This window comes from Lycorma delicatula, chromosome 5 (assembly GCF_047948215.1).
Source record: "Lycorma delicatula isolate Av1 chromosome 5, ASM4794821v1, whole genome shotgun sequence".
NCBI classification, from domain to species: domain Eukaryota; kingdom Metazoa; phylum Arthropoda; class Insecta; order Hemiptera; family Fulgoridae; genus Lycorma; species Lycorma delicatula.
In genome coordinates this window covers 123,720,732-123,744,386 of record NC_134459.1, presented here as the reverse complement: position 1 = coordinate 123,744,386, position 23,655 = coordinate 123,720,732, and the positions used below count along the sequence as shown (strand labels likewise).

Here is a 23,655-nt window from a genome sequence, read left to right as displayed (position 1 = left end):
CAACATAAGCCTTTCCACAAGCTATATTATGTTTGCACTTGGCTTAATAACCTCTAAGCAAAATTTTAATGTTGAATTTTCTTAAATTGATTTGTAGGTATTTTATAAAATTTTATTTTTTTTTATTATGTAGAAAATTATATTTTTCCACATGTTTTAAGCACGTGAAACCAATTATTCAAACTAGGTTGCTTTTCTATATTTTTATAAGCGTTAAGTATTTCATATAGGTTTTGATAAAATTTTAATATAACTATTTAGTTTACATAAATAAGAAATGTATAGTCTTTTGGTACCATCTGTTGATATTTTTCATAATAATATTAAAAACATTTTTTTTAATTAAGGACTGTTGTTATTACTGGCTACTATTTTGTAAGTATTGTTTTATAGGATTTAATTTTTTTTAAGTTGACAATTTAAAGCTTATTTTTTTCAAAAATCCAGTAAAAAAAAATATTCTAAAAAGAGAGCTACACGAGTAAATGCGTATACTTAGATAATCGAATACACATAAGTAGCTTCTAAAGAGTATCAAAGAGAAGATATGAAGTGTTTGAAATATTTTTGTTCTTTTAAATTTCTTATTTTCGTGGAAATTATTTTTTTTGTGATTCCTGGATTATAAGGCACACTTCTTACTTGTTCCAGTTATATGTCTAATTAGTCTATTTTATATTTTATTTCTGATAGAATTTTCATAACAGTATATTAATAATGAATGATTAATAAAATGTTGTAGTGATACAATATATTGTATTTTTAATTAAAAATCTTATTTATTCATTAATACGATACGGATAAATTAGGCTGCTATTCAACAAATTTTGAATGAATCTAATTATATTAAAATATTTTTTTTTTTTTAAATAAGGATGCTGCGCTCAATTTTTCATGTATTAAAGTGAAGTAAACTTTTATATAATACTAAAATTAAATGTCTGTATTTATATTTTTCTTTTTACATAATAAAATAAACCGTTAAAATATATAAAAGTTTAAAAAATTATCTCTTACAACTTATTTTCTTTTATTATAATTTATATGGTATTATTAAAATAAAATTTATAATTTTATTTATATAAATAAAATTATTAAATGATAAAAAGTCTAAACCTCTCTTTAGTGAACTGACTGAGTGTACATTTCCAATAAATGTGCAGTTTCCTGTTTAAAATATATATATTATTTGTTATTTTTAAATACGGATGCTGTGCACAATTTTTCGTGTATTAATATGAAGTAAACTTTATAAGTTTTTCAAATCCACTGATTACAACAGTGGTTCCCAAACATTTCTGAGTCGCGGTGCCATTTTTCAATTAAAATTTTTCCATGGCGCCCTATCCTAAGTAAAAGTATGACTACTCGTAAGTAAGAGATAAAAATAAATAAAACTCGTGTATATTCATTAATTTTTTACTTTATTAACAATAAATTAATAATTATAAATGTCTTGGTTCAATTAATTATGAAGTTTTTACAGTATTTCGCGGCTCCCCGGGGCACCGCGGCGCACGGTTTGGAATCACTAGATTAGAATGTTTTCTGTTTCTATGGATGTGCAATTTAAGCAAAGGCGTGGTATAAAAATAAAAGCAGTACGTTTGATTTATCATTAAACGAAGTAAACAGGAACATTAAAATATTAGATTTTTTAATAAGAAGTAAAAAATTGTGCACTAATATTTCCGCAAGCGCGGACACTGTTTTATTTAACAGAAATCAAATATCCCATGTTTTTCTTTTTTAATAATTTTCAATCTCAAGCCAACCTTCCTTTCAAATTTAGTACTAACACGTAGCTTACAAGAAAACGGTATTCCAAAAACTAAACTGAGAAAAAATAATTAGATGAGATGTTCATCTGTACACAATATATTACTGGCAGACAATTCTGTTACATGTCGGCATAATTTATTACAATTTAATTGTTGGAAGTAGTTCAAGGAATGTAAAACACTTAAGAAGAGTTTAAATATACTCGTACATTAACGTAACTTTACATTTATACAGTTAATGTTATTTAATTTTGATAAAAAATGACTAGGAAAGAGTAAAAGTACCTCTATTCTATAGAAGGTTTTTCATAATTTTTAAAATAATGTCATGCAATTTGTGGTGGATTTGTAAACTGTAATATGTGTGTCTATATATATTATTTTACTGCTTAAAGTATAACTGCAATATTTAATAACAAAGTATGAATTATTTCATGAAAAATCTGCCGCAGAAAAAAATATGTAAAAGCTACTGAAATTTAATTTTTTTCCTATCCTACTGAAGTAAATTTATAATATATTTTGCTTTTTATAAATCATAAATATCTAAAACTGAAAAATTTGTTTTACATTACGTGTATTGTGATATGTATGAAAATTACCATGTATAATGAAGTGAAATATTAAAAATGTTTGACGTGAATTATTATCCTAATAAAAATGTAGACACCAAAAACCAAAACAATGTGTTACAACAATAAAATCGTCTTATTTTAGTCGGAAAGATGTTTAGCATGCAAAATTTACAGTATGGTAGGAGTGTGCATGTATTTTCTTTGTTCTTTTCTTTATGTTTTTTTTAAATGACTGTACTAATTGTCTCCCTTCTTTTTCCTCCCCTCCACTGCCCATCACTACTGGACATGGACATGCTTACCACAATCGGGCGGGAGTTGAGGAAGTCCTCAGAAGGGACGTAAGAGAGATGAGGGCGTACCCGGTGGTTGATGCGGTCCAGTTCAGCGTACATTGCAGCATTCTTCACTTTTGTCAATGGAGGAGTTGATCCGTAATAGTTCAGTCTCTTGTGTGCGATGAATGGAATCGATGGATGATAGGTGTGAGCCTGTTGTGAAAAAGAAAAAAATAATATACATGTAAATTTTAATATCAGTTGTGATTCTTCGTATCGATGATATTTAAATTGTGTAATTTACTAAACACTGAAATATGTACAACAAGATTATTTTTGATAATTAATTATTTTTTGTACGGCATACACTAGCTACCATCATATGTGTATGCGCCCAGGTAACTTATTCAAACAAGAAAAATTAAAGAAAAAAGAGATCTCGCGATCCCAAATTTGGATCCCGGTCAGGCAGGAAATTTCATACGCTACAAAATTCCATTTTCATATTTCCTTGAACAAGCTTTCAAAAGGGGGTCTCTGGTGAATTAATGAAATACTTTATTTTGTCTCTATAACTATTGTTTTTTTCATATACATTTGATGTCTAGTATATATGGTATATATTACATATATATATCTATATATTAGCTTCCCCGTTGCGATTTTGCCCGCACTATAAGTCATTTTTTTTCTTTCATGTTTTTTAGTCAAGTAACCGGAGGCATGTACAACCAGTACAGGCAGTACAATGACTAGCAGTAACAGAGCTGCCCCGCCGTACACCGTCGCACTCCTTAAAAAATCGAAACTAAAAAAAAAAACCGAAAATGGTTTTTAAATATTTATCTGAAGAGTATTTGCAAGCCCTAATTTACTGAATATCTCGTTTAGTATAGTCAGAAATGGGGAATATTTTCAATCATTTGTTTAAAATATTTTTACCTTTCTTCATCCCTTGAAGGTCGAATTTCGAAAAAAACTAGAGATCAGTTTTTAAATATTCATATAAAAATGACACATCCAAAAATCAAATTACCTTAATTTTATGCCGAAAATTAAAAAAAACAGATTTAAAAAAAATCCATTTTAACCTTATAATCTTGGAATTTCATTAAAAAAAATTGGATTTTAGATATTCACGAAGAGATTAGACACATCAAAAATCAAGTTGATATTTTTATTTTTTATTGAGAAATTAAAAAGAAAAAAAAATAGAAAAATTTATTGTTACTCCATTTTAACCCTTTAACTCCGAATTTTTTAAAAACTCCTTTCTTAGTGTGCACTTAATGTTACGATGCACTTAGTGTGCATCGTAAGAAGAACGTATATAAAAATTTTCATCAATTTATTTTCAGTAGTTTTTGCTGAGCGTTGATTTATGAATCAACATGTTATTTTTTATATATATGTACAACAAAATGAACTGCTGATGCAAATAATACAATTTTATATTGAGTTCTATAGTAGTACCAATGTTTTAAAAATAATAATAATAATATATATATATATATATATTAATTCTTTGATATTTTGACAAGAAATAATTATGAATAAATATTTAAAAAATCATGCAATAATAAATTTAAATCTAAATATGAGAATCGAATAAATAATACATATGAATGCAGTTAATGAAAATGAAATCAATGTTAAATCTTAAATTAAAAAATGGTTGATTAAATAATAAGATTGAAAGACAACAAACAAATTTGCATAATAGCTTATTTTTATTGAATTTTATGTTTAAATAATTTATGTTTTAATTATTTTGTTGTATTTTTGTCAGTTGAAAAAAAATCCTTTACCTATTATTTATGTATAGAATTAATTAAATGTCGATTGGATCTCTTTAATGAATGAAAGATATATTTAATTAAAAAAATTAAAAAACTAGTGACATTAATTTTGAAATAGTTATGAAAATTTACAAATTAGAATAGTTGAACATTTTTATGAAAATCAATTTGATTACTTTCATTATTTTCAGTAAGGTATAAATTTAAATGTTAAACAAATTATTTAATAAGAATTAGATAAACGACGTGCACAAGTAAAAATAAAATTGCATGCATTTAAATAACATTGCTGTTAAGAGAATTACATTCACAATGAAATATATAAAGCAAGCAGGATTATTACATAATTAAGGAAATTACAATTACCTTTATTTTAGTAAAATTTATCAAAAAAAGTTTAGTTAGTAGTACGTAATTGTTTTCGTTATCGTACATTTTATAAACTACTAGTCTAATTCTTTTAAAAATTATCGTCCTTTAAAAGAGAGAAAAAACAAAACAACCTAATTAAAACCAGACGAAAATGCTATAAGTCCCAGATTTTTCTTAAATAGGGAAAGTTTAACAACATGCTTTTTTATATCAACCTTATTTTTCATTTCCGTGTTTCGAGTGAAGGATTTCAGCAGCTAATTTTTTACGTCGATCCATAATATTTCATTGCTTCTTCAAAGTAATTTCCCTTCATTTTGCACAAAGCTTTATTGAATAATTTACAGTTAATAATCTATTAAAATATTTAAAAATAAGTCAATTAAAATATTATCAATAAGTTATTTATTCAGACAAAGATAACAGATAATAAAAGTAATAGAAAACAAATAATAGTCAGACAAACAACAGCGTAATAATAAAGTTATAAAAGTATTAAAGTCATCCAAGTAGAGGAGGCTACACGTATTGGACCTCGCTGATCTTTAAAGCCATAGATGATCATTGAAGTGCTTGACCCGTAATAATACTGTATGTATTTATTGCGGATTTTTTAAATATTAAAAAAAACTTTATGTTACTTTATGTACCACAAATGAATTTTGGGTAAAGAAGTCAGTGGATTAGAATTTATATAGACTATTCCTATTACTTATATACAGAGGCCATACACGAAGAGGTATACGCTTTTGATTTAGTATCATTCGCCTATTCCCCGACTGAATCTATTGAATCTTTACAGACCACTTAATTAAACCCATCGGGTTGGTCTAGTGGTTAACGCGTCTTCCCAAATCAGCTGATTTGGAAAGTCGACAGTTACAGCGTTCAAGTCCTAGTAAAGTCAGTTATTTTAAAACACGGATTTGAATACTAGATCGTGGATACCGGTGTTCTTTGGTGGTTGGGTTTCAATTAACCACACATCTCACAAATGGTCGAACTGAGAATGTACCAGACTTATACTTCATTTACACTCATACATATCATCCTCATTCATCCTCTGAAGAATTATCTAAACGGTAGTTACCGGAGGCTAAACAGGAAGAAAGAGACCGCTTAATTAAGGTTCTAAAAACGTTCTCTGAAAATTTCAGCCTTATAGGATTAATAAAAACAAAATGATGGCTTTCAAATAAAAACATCAATTTTTAGATAAATCACATTTTTTATTCGTTATAAAATAGGTAGCTAGTGAAAAATATTAAAAACAGATTATAATAGGAAATAGAATAATTAAAAACAGTTATATAATTAGTCATGGTTATAATTAATTATTAACTTTTTTTATTCAATTTGAACAGCTGTTCAACAATACATCATCTGTTTTTAATCATTTTTAGCAGTTATTTTGTAATGAATAAAATATGCGGTTTATCTGTTTTTGTTTGAAAACCGCACATTTTGTTTCTATATATCCTAGAAGGTTGACATTTTCATAGAACATATTTACAATCTTAGTTAAATGGTATGTAAAGTTTCAGTAGAATCGGTCGGGGAATGAGAGATTGCTACTAAATCAAAAGCGTAAACCTCTTCGTGGGACAACTGTATATATATATGCCTATATTAATAAATATATATACATATACAGGGCTGGTCTAGTGGTTAACTCGTCTAGGCAAATCAGTTTTTTAACAGCTGGTTGGGGTTCTATTAACCACTCGTCTCAGGAAAGGTCGGCCTGAGACTGAACAATACTATAACTCATTTACATGTCATACATATCAACCTCATCTCATTGGGTCGAGGTGGGGGTTGCTTATTGTTTACTGGTTCAAGATATTTCAACGTACAGATTAGGAAATAAAATTTAAAAAAATATATATAAATAAAATAAATATATATTGTTAGATAAAATTGTACTAGGTATGAGAATTTTTATTGGTACGTAAGTTTTGTTAATTTGGTGGTGTATCTTAGTTTTGTTAATCTATTTATTTAATTTTACATTATAATCCTGTATATCCAATAATAATTTTGCAACTGTGTCATACGGATTTTGGCATTAATTTGAAATTCGTTGACAAAGATTAACCAATATTTATTATTCATTGGAAAAGCTAATTCAATATAATTTAGTTATACATCTTTGGATTGTCTAATTTATCGGATGTAATATCACCTATTCCATTGTTATGGTATGTTTTTATTGTTATTGACTAGTATTCAGTACTTTAGATTGGCGTGTAAATGTTTTACAATTGTACTTTCTCCTTTACTAAAGTTCAAAACTATATAATCTTTCATATTTTTATTAGTTTAAAATTTATTACTGCTTGAAAGTAATAAGTTTAACTTTTAAAATTTATTCATTTTTTTCACAGTTATGTTTGATTGAAGCATATAGAACAAGTTTACTTGTTTCTTTGCGTATTAATTTCTTTGTTTCTACATGTAGTAACTACTTTACTGAAGCTCTCACACAATTCTTAAATCAACATTATGGTTATTTTAGGAAATTAACTGTAAAATATCTTATTTCTTTATCTTCTATTTGATTTTAACGAACATGATTTCTGAATTTTATTTCATCTGATAAAACGTATACAAAAATCTTTAAACAAAGATCATTACATTTGGTCTATATCCAGAAAGAAACGAACAAAATCACAAATATCATTTCAATGATAAAAGACCCAGATGTTTTGAGATTTTACTGGCAAAATGTCAGAATTACAGGGCAACTGTTCTTGTATAGCTACTAGAAGAATTTGGCAGCAGCGTTATGAAATGTTTATTATTAGAATTTTATCGTTTTCATTCGCTACAAGCACACATGCAATAACTATAAAATATTCGCTATTCTGTTTACTTTATAAAATATATATTATTTTATATAAAAATAAATTTTTTAAAATAAATACATTTTTATTTTAAATAATCTCGACAAGTTATTAAATTATAAATGTACCAAACTTAGTATTTTATTTCTATTATGTTTAACTTCTATTATAAAAGACTTATGAATATTAAATTTACGTTTAAATAGTTAAACCAAGACACAAATAATTCTTACTTATAAATAACTGGGAATTTATAACAATGTTTATTTAAGAGGTAATGAAAATTGATCTTAAATCATTAGTTAAATTTAACGGTTAATTAAATTTATTTTAACCATTAGTCTAGCTATTAAAATATTTTATAATATTTTTTTATTAAATGATCCATTTTATTTACTAGTTAACATTGATTTTAATTAAAGATTAATACTTCAAAGCTTACTATTTAAAGTTTTCTAAAGTTTAAAATTATTTATATATGTATATTTTTATTTAATTAATGACTTCAAAACATAATTATTTTAGTTTTCATTGTGTTTTAATGATTGGTAGTTTCTTTTTAATAGCGTGAAATAAAATAGTAGGGATGGTTTTTGAATTCTGAGTAGTTGAGTTATTTTTTTGAGTGATTCTGAGGGAGTGATTTTTTCTAACTTATTTTAGATAGCTAAAAGTCTCCTCATATCTCGCATTAGTAGATATCGAGAGTTACTCAGTAAAAATAATCATTTTGGTCCATAGGTTGTAAAATTACTGATGATCAAGAGCTATTACTAACGGTAAAAGTAAGGATTGGTTTTGTTGATGTCTCAGATATTGATACAGTTTTTATAATGAACATTTCATAGAATTTTTTTAATTCTTATTTTTAAAATATGTAATAAAATATTGTAGAAAAAAAAATTATTTGTAAGTAGAATTTTTATTAACATTCAAGATTTAAAAATTCCGATTTATGCAGTATTATTTTAATTTTATTTAAAATTATATTTTTTTAAAATTAGTAAGAGGTTGGAAGATATTGCTGTACGGGACACATTAAAATAATTTAGAAACTGAGGTTATTGAACATTTTACATGTATAAGTTTTCTAGTTCATCGAAAACAATCCATTTACAAAACAAAAAGAAAATAAATTTTTTGTCTGAATCACACAGTAAAGGAGTAATGCACTGGAATATATATTGGTGTGTTTAAACCTTAATAACTCTAGAAAAATTAATTAATTTTCATGATAGAGGTGGTAAAAAATTCGTTCTTTTCAAAAATCAATTGAGATACAAAAAAGGTAAATTTTTTTTCAAAAAGTATAAACCAAATATTATAACGTCCCCGTAGCTGAATAGGTAATGTATATATAGTCTTGAACAGACTCAGGCCGACCATTCCTGAGAGATGCGGTTAATTGAAACCCAACCACCAAAGGATGGGATACCTCCGTGACGCGAGTGGTAGCGTCTCGGCCTTTCATCCGGAGGTGTCGGGTTCTGAAACCGGTCAGGCATGGCATTTTCACACACGCTACAAATCATTCAACTCATCCTCTGAAGCAATACCTAATGGTGGTCCTGGAAGTTAAAAAAAAAAAAACACCAAAGGACACCGGTATGCACGATCTAGTATTCAAATCCGAATAAAAGCAACTACCTTTATTAGGATTTGAACCTTAGAACAGTAGAATCTTAGAGCCTCTTTACATTGTTGGTAATTTTTTTATATTAACAATTGTCTACGTGTAAATAAGCTTAAAGGCTTTTTTAATGTAGTTCACAAATAATATTTTTTTAAAAAATTATTTTTTTGTAGAACTTATTTTAATTTGTCTTTTTGAAAAAATATTTTTATTTATTTAGGTCATTACTTTCAAACAAATTTAATTAAAAAATAAATTGTAATTAATTAATCTAATTTAAAAAAAAAAATTATATGTTTTAATTAATTAGTCAAGTCTAATTAATAAATCGATCTTATTCTTTAAAAAAAATATACATACATACATTATATATATATATATATATATATATATATAATAAGAATAATCATCTAAACGTATTACTAAAAACGAATTAAAATTTTATCCAAATATCGAGAAAATCCAAATATTTTTTTCTTCACATTGCGAAGTAAATATAAAAAACAGTTGCGTTAGAGGATTTCCTTATTTTTTACTTTTAGTATATTTTTATTGCGTGTAGAATTAGTAATTTTGTTATAACTTTTAGAACAATAGGGATAGAGACTTTCTTCCTATTTATTTTGGGTACGATGTCGTAATTCACACGACATTATTTAATAATTTTCTTACATTTTATAAATATTTACTCATTCGTCCGGAAATTAAAGAGTTCTATATCTTTTTAATTGCAAATAGTCATGCAAACGCATAACTACTCTTTATACTTTCTTATTTATTTGTTATTAAAAATCGCTTTTATTAAAATAAATGAAAATTATATATTGCTTCTGATGATATTTGTTAACTTTTTAAAGTTTGAGCGTAAATTACGATTCAGTTTGTAATATATCATGATTATTTTCACTGTAAAAAGTGAAAATAAAGATAATTTATTTTGTATATAATGCCGTACTGTTTGCAATTAATTTTTCTTTTTCCTATTCGAACAGGAAGAAAAAATATTGTTCTTGTTCTTTCTTCATTTACCTTTATATTATTTAACAAATTTCACACACAGTAGTATTATTTATGTGGTATAATTCCGTTAAACTGGATAAACTTTTACTTTCCAAGCGAATATAGCTATAATAGTTATATCAAAGAGGAAAGTATGGGGACTATATCAAAAATTGGGGTATCAGAATTTTTGAAAATCTTTACGTTTTAGGATCCAACCAGTTCACTAGACAAAATATGTATGTATGTCTGTTTGTGTATCGCACTGCTTTTGGCCTTATGTCTTAGGATTGACCCAACGGATTTTTTTTAAATTTGGCTCCAATATTTCTATATATGAAGCATTGATCATGTTAATTTTTTTTCAAAATTCGTTAAGGAAATATGGGTTAGGGAAATTTCTTCTGAGGTATTTTAGAAAAAAAATTAATAGAACAAATTTTTTGTCTAAATGCATGTATAAACGATCCGAAAAAACGTTTTTCAAAAAATCAACTCCATCTCTTGAGATCTAAATAAATGTTTTTCTGCTCTTTTGCTCTATCTCCCTTCGGTTTAAATAATATTTAAATAAATCTTTGAAAGTTATACTACATAGAGATACCAAAAAATGTCTAAAATGTTTAATATTTAACCTAAAATGCATGAAAGTCTTCTTTTTATTTCAGCCTTCATTGAAGGAACTTTTAGATTTGGAGCAAACTTTACTTAGGTAAATTTGTTAAGCTTAATCTGTATACGAATAATTTTAGAAAAATGTTTCTTAAAATGTACTCCCCTCCTCTAAAACATGTATTTTGTTTTTTTCTCTAACTCCTTTAATTTTTATTATTAATAGCCGGGAAACTCATGCAATTCTTTGCCAGTTTTTTTATAATTAATTTTTTTTTGTATTATCGATGTTGATTTAATTTTTTTTAAATAGTTACAAGTTTTTATTGAGCTATATCGTTTTTCAATGAAAAATATTTTGGAAGAATCTTGTCTACTGTTACGTAAAATTATACTTGAAAATTTTGAAAAATTATATGCTGTAAGGGATGCCATTGGAATGCCCAATGCATATTAGACTATCACTTAAAAGTAAAGATATAGTTTATTATACAATTAAATTTTTAAATTATGACTTCTGAGACTTTTATCTTCCATAAGTTATGATTATAATTAATTGATACCTTTTCTAGGTTTCATACTAATACACAGATTTATAAAACCCAAATTAGGTAATCAGAGAGGCTTAGAAAATTAGATTCTTGATTTTTACTTAAGCAGACATCAGCAGCCAATATAATCACAAAATTAATGTTGTAATCTATACTTACCGAACAAATTGTTTAATTTTTTTCTGTCCAACCGGAAAATAATTAGACAGTAATAGTAGATTTCGTAAAATTGAAAACACGGGGAAAATCAGTTATCAGTTAACGAAATGGGAACTACGTAGTCTCATTCATAAGACTTGTTACATCAAGCTGCAAGTGATTTCTGAGTACATGAAATTGATATTCTTTATTAACATTTTTCTTTTCGTGGTTGTCGACTATAATCCAACTCATGCCTCAACTAAGTTGCATTCTGGGTTATTCGTTAGACCTTCTAGCTGAGTTGTTGAAGAAATGGAAAATTAAAAGTCAATCAAGAGAAATCGACGTACATGACATTCACGATGAGAAGAGGTAACTGCCCAGGAATCTATTACGTGAAGGTTACATTCCATGACCTGACGGTGAACGATATTTAGGTATTCATCGTCGTCTAACATGAAAGATTAGACACATTAAGGGAAAAAGGAAACAACTAGATATCAAATTAAAGGAGCTATACTGGTTATTAGGCAGGAAATCGCAACCGTCCCTATCTAACAAGCTACTTCTCTACAAAGTGATTCTAAAACCTGTTTGGACTCTTAGGGTACGGCGAGTACCAGCAATATTAAAATTATTCAGTGATTCCAGAGTAAATCTGCGAGCTGCATCACACAGACGCCATGGTTCGTACGAAACAACGAAATTCATCAATACTTGGGTTTCTCGTATGTTCGAGAGAAATTCGATCGATTGTGCGTCTTGTTTTGTGCGATTGTTGTGCGTCATCAAAATTTTAAATTATGTTTATAGTCACTTATGTTACTAATATTTTTATTACTGTTACTGCTATTTTTCTTTTTATGTTGTGGTTTTATTCATAGTACTGGACATTTTTATGATTTCAAATTCATTACCGGCTGGACTTTATCAGTGCTTACATTACAACCTTTGATTTATTGTTGATGCATAGAATGTAATTAAGGTGTTTCAAGGGAATCTCCTTTACAACTTGATTATTGTTATAAAATTTACATATGGTTTCTAATGTATAAAACCGATTGTAAATATAATTTGACATAAAAATTTTTCTTTTTTTTATTGAAGGACAATTTTTGCTAATCCCTAGCTTTTAAACCACTAACACACCCTAAATAGTTAGTTAATTTAACTTAAAGGATTAGAATAAATTAACTGAAATTTTAATTAAAAATAAGGTTTAAAAATTTAATCTTAATTTAGATTGCATACTCTTACCACAACATTTTTTTTTTTATGTAAAAACATTTTTCTTTGAACTTTTAGACAAAATAAATAAAAAAAAGAATTCATTTAATTAGCAGAATTTATAACTATATATATATATATATATATATATATATATATATATATATATCTACGTGGTGTGTGTGTGTGTGCACGATCATGCACTTAACTCCATTTCCATTCAATAACGTGACATGGAAAAATCTTATTTATTTTTTTTTAACGCAGTATTTAACTAGTTAAATAAGAAAATAATATTTTTAATAAGGGAGCTTAGTGCCTCTATTCAGTGACTTCCCATTATAAAACTTTTTAAGTTGCTGACAGTTTTGCCAAGTGAAAGTGTCAACATGTCAGCTGACGTTATCATGATATTTCAACATGTTTTCGTGAAAGGTGAACTTGGAAAGTAAATTTAATTTGTTTTAAGCTTTAAACTTGTGTATTGTTACATTAGCCTACTAAATGTTTTGTTTTGGCATTTTCACAAATGATATTACAATCCTAATAAAACTGTGTTAATTTTTAAAGTTATTTATGGAAAATACGTTACAGAGTTCAACTATTTTTATTTCGTTAGACTACATACGTTTTTGTTACATTAAAATTTAATCTAATTCTGTATTTTATTATTTCAGTTTAGAATTTATTAATTTAATAAGCTGTTTAGAACTAATCTAAATTTTCATGCGTTTAATTAATAATTTTTTATCATTATACAAAACAATATTAGTTATAATTAAAATAATTTTAATAATATATTTGTAATAAATTTGTTTTATATTGAGTTTTTATTCTAAAATTAAATAAAGATAAATATATAAATTAAATAAATAATCTTTGTTAACTTACCTGGCCAATAGCTGGAGTAAGCCTGCGTCTTTCGAGTTGATGCTGGAGCATTGCGTCCAGGAGAAGGAAAGACAGGAAAAAAACAAGAAGGACAGATATTAGCAAAAACATTAATATTTAGTGACGCCATGGAATAGTTCTTATTTGAATATAGTATTATAAATTTTAACATTAGTTTTATTCTAAAACGATCGAACCACCGTATTGGGGCCGTTTTTATTTTATAGTATGTGTTTTTTTTTTAAGTTTTTTATGTTAGATAGTTGCGGTTAGACTAGGTATTATTAATTTAATGAATGGAAACGGGTGCATAAGAAAAAAGTGCATATACGCATGTATAATTATATAAATGCAACAAACACAGCTGTCTAGTATAAAATAAGTAATAAATAAAAGTCAAATTGTAGCTAATAAAATGTAAAAAATATAGTGTTAACACAATTTGTTTTTTAAATTAAAAAATTTTCATAGTATAAAATATTTTTGTTAAATGTAATTAACTCAACGCAGAATACACTTTGAAGCAACATAACGACAATACAAAACTCAACAATACCTTACAAATACAATGTTAGTGTATGTATGCATGTGTTGATTGTGATATTTTCGTATTAATCTTAAAAATATTCTTTAATTTGTTGTATGAACTTTATATTTGTTTATTTATTTAAGATGTAGCTTTATTTTTAATAAGTTTTAAGTTTAATTATTACTACTTTCTTTTTGTTTTTGGAAAATGACAAACTATAAAATTTAAAACCTAAAAATTTAATAAACATATCAATGTTTATATTAAAAATTTTAATATTTTTTCTGTTATCCTATTTAATATTTTTGTATTTGTCAAATTAAAAAAATACCATTATTTTAAATACCGTACATCAAAAGCGATAGATATTAGTTACATTTATGTAGCCTCATTTTTATTGGACGTTATAATTTTTAGTGTACATTTAAGAATATTTAACAATTTTATATTCGTTGATAAGAATTCAGATTATATATTTAATTTAAAAGAAATTTATGTAAATGTGTTCTTAGTGATTATAAATTAAATTTTGTCATTTATTGTAAATATTTATTTATTTTTTACGATTGTTATTACGGTTTTGTGTAAGATATATATATAAATATAATTAAAATATTTATTACGCAGTAAGTGGGTTAGACTATTATATCACGGAAGATTATGCAGAATTACTGGGTTACTAATTTAGGATATAACTATACTGAAGCAAATTAATACAATTCTTAAACGCGGTAAGAGAAATGACGGTAAGTTGTACCGTGGGGAAGCCTACCGGAAGTTGTCGATGAGTAGGAGTGGTTATAGGATCCTGGGTAATCTGAGGAGCGGGAAACGCGCTCAGAGGTTGAATGGTAAGTTGAACCAGGACCTGATCCAGTGGCTTTTGAGACGCGCTCAGTACTCGATGAATAATTTCTAGATGGTGGTCCGTCAGAACCAGAAGTCGACTTCTGCTCGCTTGTCGACGTGTATGAATATGAGTACTGCTCTTCAGCACGTCGTGGTCTGGCTGGTGAATCCACTACCACATAATGGCGCGGCGTCTAAAACATCATCCATGACGTCACTTAGATAGTTTTTTATGTTGAATAATTTTATTTATTTATTAAAAAAATTTCCTAATATCTCAAGTGCAACCGGTAGCATTTGTTTAACAGCTACTTTATTTACATTAAAGGAGATAATTTTTTATTTGTTATTTACATTACTAATTATCCCATTATAACATTAAATTGAGAATTAAATTGCAAATTTAATTGAAAATTTTAAATATATATCTTTCATAAATGTACAAATTTTAATTTATTTTTTCGTCATAGAACCTAACAAAAAATTAAACATATATATAAAAAAAACTCAGAACATGATTTTTTTTTAGTTTTGTACAAGTGTGTTTACTAGCTACACATAATTATGATATAAATGTATCGTTAATTAGTATAATAAAAATAATACGTTAATTTATTTTAAACTGCATGTTGATGCTTAACTATTCTGTTTTATTTGATAATCGTGTAATTTTTTTTATTTTTTAATATATTTATTTAAAGTCGTATCAACAGTTGAAGTCGTTAACGACGTATCAGTGTAATGAAACTATACTGGTAAATGTGTAGTTTTGCACAAATTCAGGCCGACCGTTCCTAAAATGTGTGATTAATCGAAATTTAACCACCAAAGAACATCGGCATCTGCGATCTAATATTTAAATCCTAATAAAAACAACTACTTTTATTAGGATTTAACTTGAGAATTTTCGACTTCGAAATCAGCTGATTTACGATGGCGAGTTTACCACTAGACCGGGTTGGTCTAGTGGTAAATGAATTATTTATAATGAATTCTATAAAATAGAATTAGATTTTATTAGAACACAAAAAATATATTACTCTTTTATTCAGATATAAAATTATTAACTTATTTTATAATTTTAAAAATTTAATAAATTAGTTTTCTTTTAGAAACAATAAAATTTGCAAACAATAATTTTTATTCATATTAAAAAAAAAATAAAGTTCATTTTTTTTTTTTAATTGTAGCATTATTGTTAACTTTAGCTTTTAAAATCCCATTTGAACGAGTTTATTACAACAGCTAAAATAAAAACGAACAACAAATTAGTTTATATAGTATCAAACTGGTTTCTAAATCAATCATGTGGGGCTATTTTCTAAAATTTCAGCATTCATTTTTTTATCTCATTACCATTCAATCAATATATTATCTATTTTCAATATGAAATAAATAGTTATATTATCGGTGTTTTAATTTTGCCGTTTACGAATGTTCGTTATTTTTATTTGTGCAAACATATACAACAAATTTTAGTATTTTAAGTAGTTACTTAACGATTGTAAATATATTTATTAGAAATATATTTGTACGTAAAATAAAATGAATGAAAAACTAGACGTTTACGTTTGAAAATTTGTCGTTTAACATTTATTAAAAATAATCTAATTTTAATAATTTACCGGTGCACTTGAGTTATTAAAATTCTTTTCTTCATGATTTATTTTAAAAAAGCAACTATATTTATAATAGTTCAAATTAGATAATTTGAAATAATAAAATTAAAGTATAAATAATTAAAAATTATACATTGTTCCATGATAGAGAAAAATAATTAAAAAGTTATATAATTAAGATAAGTAATAAATATTACTTCAAAATGTAATATTTAAAATAAATTTAAAAAAAATGCTTGATAAAAAATTTTACATTGATAAAATATAAATACTTATTGTGTGATTAAGCAGTTTTGAAAAATTAATTTATCATTTTATTGAGATAATAATTAAATAAAACAATTCAATGTGATTTTAATAATGTAAAAATATTCGTAGTTTTTTATTTTTATTAGTTTTTTTTATAAATATATTTAATTAATATTATTATATTCTCTGAGATGTAACTTATATTTAAAAGAGTAAATAAAAGAAAAATGTAATTTAAAATTGAGAAAAACGAAAATATTATTCAATATTTTCTACTACATTAATGAATGTTACTGAAACTTAAATAAATATATAATGTACATAACGATGTTTATTATGTATTTTGCAAACAATTTTATTTAGTCTAAAAATTAAATTATCATTAAAATTTAGTTTTAAACAGTATGTTATTCTACATTTCTAACTTGTGCTATTTCTAAATCTAAAAAGAAAAAAACTGTACTAGAAATTATCATTATAATCTTTGTTAAGCTTTATTATTTGCAGTTTTAGGCTATCTTTATTAATGTAATGCATTTAAAGACAGTATTCCTGCATTAATATGCAAGAAACTTTCTATCAGTGGCTAAAAAAAACTCTATATTATTAGCTAATTAATTAAAATATTAGCAACTAATTAAATCACATAAAAGTGAAAGAATCATTATTTTCATGATAGGATTTTATGTAGAATTACTCGAAAGTTTAGTAATTTATGGGAAAGCAGAAAATAGATAGATAATTATCACAGGATTATCTAACAAAGATTCTTTTCAGGAGGATTGTTTTACAGGTTTTATTGATTATTTTTTGGAGATGAAATTAACTCATTTAGTGGTAGCTCCTCTTCAGATCAAGGTCAAAGATGATACATGTAAAGCTAAAATCAATTGTTGGGGTTTAGCTTGACATAAAGCATCAGGATTTTTTGTGCGTGGACCTGTAATAAGATGAATAAACTTTGACGATGTTTTTGCGCTTAATTTTATTTATTTACTTTCGTTACACGTTAATTGATTGATGAAATATTGTACCATATGAAAAAAAATCATGCTCGACCGGAATTCTAGTCCAGAAACTGCTGGATAAATGTGCTACCACTCCGCCATAGAAGTCGGAATAACATAATAATTTAATGTCGTTTAAAACTATATTTAAGTGAAAATTGCTTTTCTTATAGTTAAATTTCATTTCAAGAAGATCAAATTATTTCTGGGATGTAACAGAGTGTAAGGATAGATTTAAATGTATTATTTATTTTATTAAAAATGTAATTAATAATGTTTAATATATAGTAATTAAGGTTAATAATATTCAACTATAACAAATATTTTGATAACAATGAAAGAGATACAGGAAGCTTACCTATAAAAATATCATAAATATTATGGAATAAAAGAAATAGATTTATTGGTTTTATTAATAATATTTTAAAGGTAGAATACATAATTAAGTCGATACAGATTTAATAATATAATTAATATTTAAATTACTTCGATTAGTGAAATAAAGTATTGTTGCATTACTTTATGAAAAAAAAACAATTTTTATACTTTTTATACAAATATATTTATCATATCTCAATAATAACAATATTATCGAAATAATAAATTAGTACCTTTCTTCTACAATAATTTTTTTTAAAAATTATTAAATAATTTAGAGATTACTCTTTTTCTATTTAACCTCCGGAACCACCGTGAGGTACTACTTCAGAGGATGATATGTATGAATGTAAATGAAGTTAGTCTTGTACAGTCTCAGGTCGACTATTCCTGAGATATGTGGTTAATTCAAACCCAACCACCACCGGTATCCATGACTTAGTATTCAAATCCGTATAAAAGTAACACATAAATTTAAATTTAGAGTATAAATTTGAGTTATATTTATATATATATATATATATTGAGTTATATATATATATATATATTGATGTATATATCTTATATACATCTTATATATATTGATATATATATATACACGATGTATATATACATCTTCATAAAAACACATAAATTGTAAATATTAAGGAACGTAGTTTTTAAACAAAAACTGTGATAAAAAATATCAAACATTATATTTTATGAACTGAACAATTTTAACAAGCCATAATAGATTCATAAAATCTAATCTGCTTCAAATAAATGATAAATCCTGACAGTTTTACGTAAACTCAACCCGATATATACCAGTAAGATATTCATTTTTTAATATCTAAAATTTTCTTGAGATTTTTTAATGTAATTAACAAATTATTTTAAGTTTTTTTCCACAATATTTTTGCTTATTGAGGGTTGCTAAGTAAGATCTATATGTTTTTTTTTCTAAGCTCGGAGATCACCGTTAGGTATTGCTTCAGAGGATGAGATGAATGACAATTTTTGTAACGTGTGAAAATGTCATACCTGACCGGGATTCGAACCCGGGACCTCCGAATGAAAGGCTAAGACGCCACCACTCTCACCGCGGAGGCTGGCAAGTAAAATCTATCTGGAATATTTTTTATTAATTATGTGTTAATGAAATAATAAAAATTATTTTCTCAGAAATCTTCTAAAACGGTATTCAAACTGGTAAAAATGATGATGTTGAGAGCTTAGTTTAACAATGGTGGAAAGCAATAGCAATAGTTAGCAATATTTCTTTTCTACACGCAAAAGAAATCTAACCCTATAGTAAAATTTCAGTGATTGAAGGTAGATGTTGAATAACATTATTTTCAGCATTTATACTTGTAACCTTTAAAGGAATAAATGTATTTATTTTGAGTTTTGGTGACTTATCCAATTAGATTATCATTTTGTTATTACTTCCGTGTACGAAGAAAAGAAAGTATTGTTATCACGAAAAATTTCGCTTTTCAGATTTCAACGGAATATCCATTTGACCATCACTTTATCCATTTTGACTCACATAACTCAAAAACGATTAGCCATAGAATGTTGAAATTTTTTATTTAGGACTGTTGTAACATCTAATTGTGCACCTCCTCTTTTGATTGCAATCGACTGGACCAAAAGTGTCCAAAAAACCCAAAATCCAAAGAATTTGGATTTTGGATGTTTTCTTAACTGCAATAATAAGCCTTCATTGAGAGATTTTCAGCGATATATCATAAGTGGTACATATTTTCATTGGTTTCAGAGTTATAGACAAATCAAATTTTAATTAATGAAATATTTGGATCTTATAAGGGGAAGGCACATCGGTTCTAATCAGACTTCATCTCCTTTTTTTTAATTTAAGTACATTGATTTATCAGTAAGTATTAACCTCTAACTTCAAACAAACCTCTAACTTTACAATAAATAATAATTCAATAATAATATAAAAAAAAGGTGAAAAAATATCAGAAGTTATTAGTGAAATAAAATTTTATGTACTTTTCATTACATCAATAGACGTACAAATAAGTCATGTGGTAACCACAACAGATTGTTTTTTAATTGTCTATTGCCAATAGACAATTATATATGAGATATTTACATGAGATATTTTTTAGTAAGTATTTTATAAAATGATCGATATAAACATTTATCAAGTAAATTTCAATTGTTATGATAATTATTAAATTAATACGTTTATTATTAATAATAATTTTTAATTTGAATATATTTGAAATATTTCTTACATTAATATTTGTTTATGAAATAATAAAAATTATTTTTTTAGAAATTCCATGAAACTTAACCAGACTGGAAAAAGATAATATTGAGGGCTCAGGTTAAAAATGGTAAAAACTAATTTTAATAGTTCTGCACGCAAAAAGAAATTTAACCTAGTCGTAAAACTTCATGGATAGAATACAGTACTTAACTGTAGATTTGGAATAGCATTATTTACTTAACGAGATTTTTTTAATACTTAAGAGAAGAAAATTAACTATTTTTTTTTTATCCATGAATGATATATTAACAAAAACTGATATATTACTTTATTTTTTTTAAACCATAGCAAAATTTATAATTAATTAAATGAAATTTAAGTTTTAATGCTTTACTATAATTATGATGCTCTTTTAATTTACTGCCAAAAGTGCATTTTAGTTTTCTATCCAAGATTATAATTTTGCCAATGACTAATGCTATTATGTATTTTCAACACATTATATGATGACTCAGTTATGACTTCACCTGTTATGACTAAAACAAAATTTTGAATTTTATTTAGGATTATACATCAAATTAAGTAAAAATAGATAATCACTTAATTTTCAAATAAATATTATAAAAAAAAAAGAAAGTATATGTAATTAGTTATTATCCTTCGTTTTTGAATTGTGTTGTTTATGGTTCATTTTAAACGTTTTTCCAGCTCCTTTTCTTTGTATCACCATTATTAAACTTATATTAAATGTAAACAAAAAAGAAATTGATAATTCATAATAGATTTTTATTAATGTTTTTCTTTTCTCATTCCTATTTTAACTAAAATTCTAAAGTATCTTTCCACGCTCGCCAGACACCGTATACTTTTCTCTTTCCATACTCATTTTGTAATATCATCACAGTATAAAATTGATTTGATTACACTAGTCAACAAAAAAACTTTTTCGTGTATCTGGAATCAAACATGGTGATATTAACTAATTTTGGGGTGCTGAATTCAAAACTGTATCAGAATTTGTAAAATACATTACGTTATTTCTTTTTAGATACTTATGATTTATTTACCAATAAATAAATGCATAACACTGAAATCAATATTAAAAAAAAAAAATTATTTATGTCTATTCATTAAAAATTTTTTTAAATCAACGAAATTTTTATTTATTCAAACACAGATAAATTGAAATACATTAATATAATTTTAAAATAACAGTTTCTAATAGTCTAAATCATTTAAAATAAAATTTTTTAAATGTTTAAATCATTGGAATTCTTTTATATTTAATTTTTTAAATATATTGACAAAATTTTTCGCTTGTACGATTTTTGATCAGTTTCTCTAAACAAAAAAAAAAACAACAATAATCACCCATCATTTCAGGATTCCATCTTTCTTGGTATCGATACTCCATAGTCTGAATATCCTAATGAAACGCTCTCCTTGCTCATCGCTGACAGAGCCAATATTTTCGGGAAAAAAGTCTAGACGAGAATGCAGAAAATTAATTTTTAATGACATCTTACATCCTAAACGTTTGTAGTTTACTAAGAGCTTATTAACCAAAAAAAAACATAGCTTACATCTTTTCTGTTGCCTAAAAAACCACTAACAACTTCATTGAAGGACTAGTTCACATTCGCTAAGTTTCGTCAAAAGTTGAGTTCTTAATTAGTTTCTTAAGTTGTTCAGACCGATAAGTATATCCTCCTTAAACTTAGCATTACTCGATTTAGCAAAACTTATTTTTAATTGATAAAATCCTGATTCATCTTTGTCTAGTGCCTTTACAAATTTTTTCATGAGTCAGAGTTTTATGTGAAGTGACGGCAGGATCATTTTACCGGCCACAAAGTTCAGTCGCAATGGCAGTTCTTTATTTGGTAATGACTTTTTTGTATCACGATTACCCAGAAAACAAAGGAAACAACAATATTTCGCAAACCCCCTTGTAAATCAAGAAGTAACGCAACAACTTTCAGTTCACTGCAAACTTGCCATATATGCTTTTTGTATTTTATCGCTTCTAATATTGCTGCCATAGTTTCAAACGGGTTTTTTATATCGACTGCATGAGCTAATGGAATGGATGGCTGTTGTTTACCACTACGCAATAAAGTTGATTTCATGCTGACTTTAGAAGGGTCAACAAAAGACGCCATTGTTCAAGAATATGATGAATTCCAAGCTCTTTCATCATGCCATCGACATCAAACACACAATGAATTTTTAAATAAGTTGAAATATTTTTATTTCGTGTTCTAAACGTAGTAACCTTTTTCCGTAGTGCTTTTTTCGCTAAAAGATTCCACTGTTGCAGTAATGACCCCAGAAGTTCAGTTTGCTGCTTTGATAACTTAAATCGGGTACTAAATCAATAAGTTCATGTTGTTGAATTAAATTAGGAGATTTTTTATCAGATACAGGAAGAAATTCTTCAACATCCTCTACATCACCTGCTTCATTTGCAGATTGTTTTTCAAGCAATGTCGGATAAGATGATGGTACTGGTACAGGTAACTCCTCTTCGTGTAGTACCGGCTTTAGAGCTGAGGATACATCTGCATATTTTATGATCTTTCTGTTTTTGAATGAAAATCCAAATGTGTCTGTCATACAAAAGTAGCAGTCGGTGAAGTGTTCCTTAGATTCAGATTCACGCTAAGCTATCGGTACAGAAAATGGCATGGCTCGTCGTTTACCGTTCTACCATTCAGTTAGAGCTACTGAAAACGATATGCAAACAACATGAAGCGCCTAGATTTTATTTTCATCCTCGAGCATAGAAACAGAATAAAATTTATAAGCTGTTTATATAATTCAAAAATAGCCGTTCTTTGGGATTTAGGTGTAAATTTACCACAGACGTAACAAAAATTGTCTGGGTGATTTGAACATACTTTTGCAAAAGCCATGTTGTAGGAAATAAAAACGATAAAAATCACTTTTTTATTATAAAGAATTGATGAAAATATAACATAACACTAACAACTCTGTGAAACACAACACACAGTATAGACAAATGAAGCTCGACTGAATGGAACTTTAAGATCTGTAGTAGGCGACAACAGATGTCTGTATGTTGTCATCATATA

General features: G+C 26.2%; 1 protein-coding gene across 10 annotated transcripts in view; it reads right to left on the bottom strand.

Moving 5' to 3' along the window:
• LOC142325345 (uncharacterized) overlaps nucleotides 1–23,655 on the bottom strand; it is a 90,090-nt gene that overhangs the window by 42,407 nt on the left and 24,028 nt on the right. For 2 of the 10 annotated variants that reach the window (XM_075366986.1, XM_075366987.1), the window contains exons 2-3: nucleotides 13,706–13,747; nucleotides 2,719–2,847 (exon numbers count right to left, since the gene is read on the bottom strand). The exons of 2 other annotated variants lie outside the window; for them this stretch is intronic. In XM_075366986.1, the coding sequence (XP_075223101.1) occupies nucleotides 2,719–2,847; nucleotides 13,706–13,747 (171 nt within the window). Of the gene's footprint in view, nucleotides 1–2,658; nucleotides 2,848–5,020; nucleotides 5,161–13,705; nucleotides 14,962–23,655 lie in introns of those variants that run through there. 6 more of the 10 variants (XM_075366982.1, XM_075366983.1, XM_075366989.1 and 3 more) reach the window with 5 other exon arrangements.